This window comes from Micropterus dolomieu, linkage group LG01 (genome assembly GCF_021292245.1).
Source record: "Micropterus dolomieu isolate WLL.071019.BEF.003 ecotype Adirondacks linkage group LG01, ASM2129224v1, whole genome shotgun sequence".
Taxonomy (NCBI): Eukaryota; Metazoa; Chordata; class Actinopteri; order Centrarchiformes; family Centrarchidae; genus Micropterus; species Micropterus dolomieu.
In genome coordinates this window covers 34,576,718-34,586,080 of record NC_060150.1, presented here as the reverse complement: position 1 = coordinate 34,586,080, position 9,363 = coordinate 34,576,718, and the positions used below count along the sequence as shown (strand labels likewise).

Below are 9,363 nucleotides of genomic sequence, written 5' to 3'. Positions count from 1 at the left end.
ACTAAATAAGAAAATAAATACGGTGTTAAAATCCACTGAGGTCGCACGAGACCCCGGGGAGGGTCAATGACCTGCCCAATGAGCTATGACCTCCCTGACATCCCTGATACGGAGTTGTCCCAAATATTGATCTTTTTTTCATGTTTGTCTTTAAGTTATTAAAATGTTATCACAGTCAGAAAATTGTTAACAACACACTCATATTCATCTTTAATTACATTGTTAATTGATTTTGCCTTTTATCACATGGCCTTCTAATACACTTGGGTGATATCTGATTTACCTAGCATCTAAGCTCCTTTTTATTTTTAAAATAAATCAGATGTAATCTCCTAGACATATAAATGCGTAACTACTTTAAAACCTCATAGCTGTTCATTCCTCTTTGTACATAAAAGCTGGATTGTCTAAAGCATAGGAAGTAATTTATCTGTCAGCAAAGTTTAGAACATTTCATTCAACTGGAGTGTAATCTGACTAAGACTCTTGAGGTTACCTGCAAAAAATAAATATCTTCACTCTTTAGCCCATGATAACAGAGATGTGATATGAGCTCCCACCTGATATGGTTGACATGGGGATCAACTTAATAAGCCAGATCGCCATGTTCATTATATCACTATATTCACTGTATATTTAGCAGTACAGTGTATCATGCAGTAACCACATTTAACATTCACTGATGCATAAGGATATATATGCATGTTCAAAGCAACATTTATTCAGAGTTAGAATATCATGTCAATCAGCTTGTACCATTTTTCACTTTCTCTGGGGTAAATCAGAAAAGGGTACCTGAAATATCTTTTCATGTGTCCATAGCTTTTTTCTGTAACATGTGCACCCCTTTTGACACTAAATACTTAACTGTTGATGTGGTCACAATGTACCTACACTATTGACTTAACACTTCACCATCGTGGAAAATCACAAAACATCTTGTGCTGGTTGATATAACAGTGGTTTACTAGAGTAGCACAGGCACAGAAGAATCCATGTTTTCATTCCAGGTTCTGCGCGTGACCATAAAAGGTCATGTTAAATTAGACGGTCATCGTTTTCCCAAAATTTATTTTCATCCAACGTTCTGTTTGGCAGAACCCGCACTAGTTAGACTTAAAAGTATTTAACATATACTCCTAACACAATGTCAAGCGTGGTTACCTCTCACAATGAAAAGCAACCAATGTACTCCTATTACAAAGGATACAGGGTATAATGAAATACATTATTTTTGTATTATATTTTTTTAAAAAGTGCAATTGTTATCATTTAGCAATTTCTCCGCTTACTGTTTTTGTCATCTTTCATCCATTTTGTAATGTTTTACTTGAGCTACACCAAAATACACAACAGGGGATGCAGATTTTTCTGTTATTTAAAGTCATATAGAACAAGGTAGCAACTGACAAGTGCTCACCAAACACGTCTTTATTAAGGTGGAGAGGTGAGGAAAGATTTATGGGGGGGACAACATATTTGTCACATTCTGGGGCAAGTGATGCATTCTGCCCTATCCATTTATTACATTAAAATGAAATCCTTTAATACTAATAAAAGTATGACAGAAAAAAAAAATGTTTCATATGATGTAAATGAAAAAAACATTTTAAATATTCAAAACAAAAATCTAAAAATGTTTTAATTTGCTACATTATCTCTAACTTTAGCAATCCAAAAAGTTCGCAGCCATGAGAAGTTCCAGTGCGATCTCCGGAGCGATGGGGAATTCAGGGATTTCTGTGGAGCTGTTGGTGTAACGGACCTTGTAGGTGAAGTACATGCAGACCTTGGACAGGACGTGAGACGGAATCTCCCTGAAGTTCACTTCATTGGTTTCATTCTCAGCAAACTGACCTGCAGATGGAGAGTTACAGCAGAGGTCAAATAATGAACAGACATACAACATTGAATTCATGCAATTTAAGAAATACAGCTTTGAATATGCTATCCCAGAAGTAGCCATCAAAATATTACTCTGACAGATGCTACCTGCTAACAAAAAAAAGGCACAAACACAGTCAGGCATCAATGAGGGGTAAGAAAAACATCTAACCTTTAATATGAGGCAACAAAACTGTTGGATGGAGGGAGCATAGTGCCACCAGCTGGACAGGCAGAATTAACTTGACTAAATACCACAGTCGTGCAAAGTGTTATGGCAGAAAATTGTGTCCTCTTACATTTAATCTTATAATATTATTATTACTACTACTACTCCTACTCCTCCTCCTCCTCCTCTCATTATGGCTTATAGATATATATGTATTGTGTTTTTATCCTTAACCTTGCCTCTCCTACACTCCTTATGTTAGTCTGTCCACATTTACTAGGGTTTATGTCAGAGCTGTGAGATTGTTTTGGTGTTTTCCTCTCCTCTCCTGGAATGTTCGTTCAAGGCCGAGAGAGGATCTCTGTTCCCCAAAACATAGAAACCTAGACTGTGTAAATGATGATGCATCCCTTTGCATGGGGCCAGACGCCCGATGCCACCTTAGGCGGCAGGTCTCTGGACACGCTGTATATGTGTTTTAGTACTTCTTTTTATTCTCTTTCGTTAAATAAATTCTTCAAAGACAATGGATGGTTGTAACTCAATTCTTTGCTCAACCCCTCACCAGGAATATAATTTCCATGACACAAAGCATTACTATTTCCTATACAGCCATATAACAACTAAGGCTGACAAATTATTAATAAGGTTTTTTATTAAAGCAAATTTTTAAACATTTAAGACTCTAGTATATTTTAGCTAGTTTTAAAATGACCAGTAAACACTTCACATGACATAAAGTTTGCAGAGTCTTAAGACAGTCCAGACTGAAACTAGCCAACATGTTGCTCAACAGTTACTTCACAGCTGTAGTAACAGTGTTGGTATCCACAGTTTAGTCAAATCTAAGCAGCACTAATGACCAACATAATGTTCTGACTTCGACTCCTTTCCAATCTGTAGTTTTTTGTCCCGTCTCTCATTAGGCTCTTAGAAGAGCAGAAGCTATTTCTTCCAAATTTCAATCACATTTTACACCACGCTGGTAAATTGTACAATACAAATATCACACTAAAGAGGATCAGGTTTGACTGGTGTGAGAGATGGGAAAGCCCGAAGCCCGATTATTCATAACCCATTAGAATTATGGGTGAACAAATGTTTACTGTGTACATAAACCTGTTTTTATTTTCCATTAGTCTCTTTTTAAAATTTGTATAAATGTATTTTTTTTTTTCATATTTATTAATGTTTTATGTCTAGCACTTTGAATTGCCTTGTTGCTGAAATGTGCTATACAAATAGACTTGCCTTCATGGGAAGCAGGTATATTAACCTTACTGTTAGTGTAGGGTGTCTTGTTGTGCATATTCTATGCAAGTTATTCCATAAAACCATTGAAACAGGTTTAAAGAAAAAAAAATAATAATAATGATATGTGACACAAATCCAGCTGTCTGGATAAAAAACCACCACAAGATAATCCCCACTGCTCCCAAAAGCTGGGTCACATTATAAATGATTTCAATTCAAACCTCATCAGAGTGACATTGGGTGTGCTGATGAGTTTATTTGTTGGGCATAGTGGATTTTTACTAGCTTACCAGGACTAAATCTATGTCAGTTAGGGTAAAAGTAACGTTAGAGAACCTTTAGTTAGTCCATAGTGTGTGCTAATCCGTCACGTTAGGACAGGATATAGCCGTTTGCTATACTTGAATAATGTGCGTGAATACTCACCTGGCCCGCTCAACATAGCTTTGATAGTCCCAGATGTCAAGGCGTGTTCTCTTTTCACAATAAATTCATGGCCATCTGAAGAGATCAACTTCACATACATGGCATCTGGCCCTTCACAGCCACCGTAGGTTCTCTCTTCACCATCTGTGAAGCAACACCAATAAACAATCTCAAACAGGTGCGAGACAAAGGCTTAAGTACCACACACACACGGCCACCTGTAATAAGAAGGTAGTGATTTGAAGAATAGCCAGTGTGCTGACGAAGAGTAGCGTTAACAAATGAGACCTCCGAGTCGGCACACACCCCGAATGATTTTATTAGATGAATTGGCAAACATTATGGATTCTGAGAAGGTACTCACCCATCCTGTTCCGATATTTCTGTTAACCTTGGTAGAAAAGATAAAAAACACAACATATTAGGACACCAAGTCCCTCGTACATAACGTTACAATAAATCGCCTTGGCTGGACACTGGCTGTAATGCGGTTGTGTTAACTCTTACGTTAAGGTTTCCGTTAGCTAACGTTAACTCTAGGCCTTGTTTTTTGTAAATCACCGTGTAACCTTAAGTTAAGCCAGTTCAAACAAATAACGTTAGCTAACGTTACAAAGTAATATACTCCATTGTAACGTGGCTATTGTTAAATCTGAATAACTACAACTAACTGTAACGTCTGTGATCTAATCCATTTTGAAATTGGATTAGTGGCCACGTCTTTCTCTATCCAAAATGTTTTTAAGAGAGTTCGTAAGTTAGCCGTCAGCGTTAGCTAGCAAGCTAACGCCTTCTCAAACGAATGATAACGTTATTAATTAATTTTATCGGTTGTTTAGCGTTGTAAATTCGTATCGGACAAACAGACGGAGACGCGCCAAATTACAACAGCATGTAATCGAATCACAACACTTTTTCTTACCACCCTGTCGCAGAATGTGAAGTGGAGATTTCGTTTCAGCTAATGTTAGCCACCAGGCTGTTGATACCCGGAACCAATTTGAAGGAACACTCGTCCGCGATAAATGTCTTCCGTAGAATTTTATTTGTGAAGAGAAACGGTCCCCTTTACTATAAAATCCTGCTCATCGCAAACGTTTCAAAATTCCAGTATAAACAAAATCAAATGGCCAACGTCCCTGTTGAGTTTACTAAGAAGACAAAATGTTTGTTTTTATTTTTATAAAACTATATATTTTGAAAATCACAACATGCGCAAGTATTAATAATAATAATAATAAGAAGAAGAATACATTTTATTTATAGGCGCCTTTCAAAACACTCTAGGTTACCTTAAAAGACATGATGAAACAACAGCAAAGCAATAAATCAATGAGAATTAACAAAAACACGAAAATTACAATGCATAAAATCAGGGTACATAAACAATTACAAACAAAAGATTGAAGTGAAAATATACTGTCCAAAGCAGAGGCTATTTCTGAATAATGAACATTTACACCTCTGCTGTTCATTAAAAGTCGGTGTCACTATACAAAGCAATTATTCATTGTTTATTTTCATAGAGTTGAGATAACTTGTCAAATTTAAACGGGTTTACTGGCCATCCATGAAGACATGTCCAGGGAAGCCTGTAGGGGGCGCCTGTGTTTCAGGTTATCCTCCCTGACTGTCTGGGCTGGCTGTGATGCGCGAGGGCAGGTGCTGACTGGACATGACAGAGACATTTTGCAGGCCCATAAATCTGGATTCAAGAATAAGAGAAAGCGAGAGAGAGAGAGGGCATGCACTCTGTACTATCATACATTTCCAGCTAATGGAAATTAATCACTTCAGCATATTATTTTAATTACAAAAGTAATGTAGGACAATTATAAGTATTCACATCTGAATAGTAGTAAAAGACCAACATGTTCTAAACTAGATCATTAACTTTGTTATTAACAACCAAACATTACAGCTCATACATTACAGTCTAATCTAACACGTAAAGGGGGTGTCCATCATAGCTCAGTGACAGTTGAGAACATGGCACATGCTGCAGTCACGGTCAGGTTCAGAATGTGACTTTGCCCTGATCCTGCCTGGAGTCCTTTCATGCAGGAAAAGCGATGACTGTTGAAATCGGAGGCTTCCAAATGGACACAGAGTTATCTGAGCTGTGACACTAAGAGTACTGCCTGTAAATCGTGCCGTTTGACTCTGAGGTGAGGTGCAGCTCGTAGAAGACGGTAAGGTGTTTTAATATTTTCCCTCTCCCTTACACTGTTTCTCATTTATACACAGATGTTGGGGATCCACAACTGACTCACAGGTGGGTCAAAGAAAACCAAATGCGACAGCTCTGGCCAGCCTTATTTAATTGGCTGTGCTCATTGCCACAACAGACGCCAATGGTGTCTTCTGCAGAGATGACACCTGACCTGGTATTTGCCTTACAGTAATGCCAGGCTTGGCTATGCTGTGAGTTAGGGTTCCAGAAAGTTCTAGTAGCCTCCTGCCTGTTGACGGCCTGTCTTGTAAAAAAAAAAACAGACTTACACACACTCTCACACACATAACCAAAAACAATCACTGACCTTCCAGTCCCCCATTACACCATTAGCGCTTATGATCAAAGCGGGTGGGTGAGCGGCAGCCACTTTGATGTCTTTCTGATACGACCCTCCCCGCTGCAGCTGTTCTCAGCTCTATTTTGGGGAGGCTGCTGTGGGCCCTTACAACAGGGCTTCCTACACACACATACACACACACACACATATATATATATATACACACAATACATGCAAACTCTCTTGTCATGCCAGTGATATCTTCCATCCCTTTGACACATCAACTACATACTTGCACACACGCAGGCCATTCTGCACATGGTGGGATGCAGTTAACTTGCTAGAAAAGGCACATGTCCATCTTTATGCTTGTTAGTCTAATTAAATGTTGGTTTTTGTCTGACATCTTAGACAGTCAATTGTGCCACATTCTGCATAGTTTACATTCTTTTAAGTTATAGGTTAGCAAAGGTGCAGATACAATGATGTTCACTTGGTTCAAATGTGGTTCAAACAACCCCACCCCACCCCATACACATACACAACCACTTTCAATACCGCAGAGTCGTTCAAATGTCAACACACACAGGATCATTTATGAACAGTACAATAGCTTGTAGAGGCCCTGAATGAAACCAGGTCAGAAGTTTAGTCATGATAGGGAAATATGGGGGAGGAGTGTCTTTGGGCATTTCTTTTCTGAAAAGAGGGAAAGGCTTGTCACAATGCATTTGAGGGTACTGTCCCTTTTGCCTGCAGCGAGTCACTGCGCCCTGCAAGTCTCATGTTGGTCCTAACCTCACGAATCTTCCCTGGAGAGGAGCAACATGAACCCCGTGGCATATCACAAACAATTATGTCTGATTGGATGAAAGGTGAAATAATTATATGTAATGTAATTAATAATGTGCATGTATTTCAATACTGTTAAAGTATACCAACACAAAACTACACCTATTTTGGTAAAGACCTTTCTTAAAAAAAATTGTATTTGGTTCATGGAGCCTCATCAACAAGAAAATCTGTGATAGGTATACATTGTCATAATGTGTAAGAAAGATATATTAGATATTGTGTGATTTCAGCTCTGCTGCTACCACAACCATAACGCCACAGCCATCATTTGGTGATAGTTTGAACACTGACTCAAGTGGCACACATCTGTCATGTGCGAACCTTGGATGGACATAACGTCTGGCGAATTTTTAACTCACGAGATTCTTCAGGCATCTTATTACAAGCTGATGTTTGAATATTGGCATTACAAATGCGCTCACACGATGACAGTGGCAATGTAGTGGTCAAGTGTGCCACTCTTGACTGCTATTCAGTAATGTGATACTCAGTGGTGGAGTCTCTTAATCATGTGTTTCTTGGAGAAATAGTTGCACAGGTAGCAGATCTGCTTACAAAACAGACACAGTGTCATAGAGAAAATAGGTATGTATGTATTTTAGCAAAAATTACAACTACAGCAGAGAAAGTAGTAACACAAAGCACTCTGTCACTGAGGCAACGTTATTATAACCGTTGTTAACAGTGCACCCTGCAATACAGTCATGATTCAACGCCACAAACTTTTGCGACCTAGCATAACATAACCTTCACAAGCAGAGAAGGAGAAACAACATCTGCCCAAATCATAAAAATGATGTGAAAAGTCCTTCGAAAGATGTTCATGTCATACATGTTTGTTTTCTACAAAACAGTATGAGTTTATTGGCCCTACTCCCCACATGATGAAAGCTTCAAATGGCATAACAGACAGATAAGAGGATGTGACACCATTTATTTTCAATAGCTTGAGGCTAATGCACTATGTTGAGGCCTTGCCTGTTTGAACTATAATGACTCACCCAACAGACCCATATGATAAAACCTCCACTCGCATGTCATTAGATAAGCAGGGCATGAAAAGTTTTAAATGCCATATAAGGGATTGGGTTTATTGTTTTTGTCCACCATGTGGGAACATTGGCATATGACAAGAATAGAAAGTGCTGCCTGTTTAAATGGCAAGACAACAATAATAGTTTACTTTAGATGACAGAGTGATGGCTTTATGGTTGTATAACCGAGGTTTGTTTGTGTAAATATAACAGATGAAGTGATGCTAAGCTAAGCTAGCTATGCAAGGCATGGAAAGGGGATCTGCTTAATACTGATGTCTTAGCAACAGTTTTTAAAAACGCTGGGCACTGATATCCCCTCACTGCTTACAAGCCTTAATCCAATTTTAGAAGCACAGTCAAGTTGCATTTTAGTTGGAAGGAGGAGGCTCAGTCTCAGAGAGGGAAGTCAAATATAATTCTTTAAACCATAGTTGATTTATTCTTAATCAACCCATCAGAAGTACATTTACACAATTTACCAAATCTGTAACAATAATAGCCCACTGTCATTGTATTTATAAGCAACAAATGAACACTAACGGGTTTATAATCCACAGTAAGTAAAGATATCATTTGAAATGTTTATTGATGTATTTGTGAACTGGTGTTAAACAGTTAATGAATGCCTAATAACACAGTGCAACATAGGTGTAATCATATATAATGAACAAATGTTATAATTTGTTGAAAAACATTTGTTAAGTGTGAAGTGAAGACTACGAAGACATTTCATTATATAGGATTACAACTGCGTGATATGATGTTGTAAAGCATTCATTAACTGTTCAGTGTTACAGTTATGGATGCTTCATAGGAGGAGTTATAAAGGAGGAGTTAAAGTTGTTGACAAATGCAATGGTAAAGCCTTAAAATATCCTTATATGTGCTTACTATTACATTATTGTGTTTTATAAACCATTTATTTATTTTGAATGCTGCTTTAAAATGCTAAATAGGGGGTTAAAATAAAGTTTAATCAACAAATCTATTTTTTGCTGTTGATCTAGAGTGGCTGAAAACAAATCTGAATATTTCTGGCCCTAGATTGTCACAATTTAATAGATTATCATCTCTTAAATGTTTTATTATCAATATTTATAAATTCATATGTAACAAATTCAGTGGTTGCAATATCTGTCCAGTTATTTTTGCCAAACTGGTCACGCATTATGGAGGACCACAAAGTGTGATGGAAATGGTTATTAAGCAATGGATTGATTGATAT

General features: G+C 37.7%; 1 protein-coding gene across 2 annotated transcripts; it reads right to left on the bottom strand.

The window, feature by feature from the left end:
• Positions 1-1,403: 1,403 nt before the first annotated feature.
• On the bottom strand, positions 1,404-4,777 carry eloca (elongin C paralog a). 2 transcript variants are annotated; one of them, XM_046066319.1, is made up of 4 exons: positions 4,656-4,777; positions 4,098-4,124; positions 3,734-3,877; positions 1,404-1,857 (listed from the first exon to the last, which is right to left on the bottom strand). In XM_046066319.1, the coding sequence occupies exons 2-4, from the start codon at positions 4,099-4,101 to the stop codon at positions 1,667-1,669; spliced, it is 339 nt and encodes a 112-aa protein (XP_045922275.1). In that variant the 5' UTR covers positions 4,102-4,124; positions 4,656-4,777; the 3' UTR covers positions 1,404-1,666. The 2 variants fall into 2 exon arrangements, with proteins under 2 accessions (XP_045922275.1, XP_045922284.1); XM_046066328.1 differs by lacking the exon at positions 4,656-4,777 and adding an exon at positions 4,241-4,512.
• Between the last annotated feature and the right edge of the window lie 4,586 nt (positions 4,778-9,363).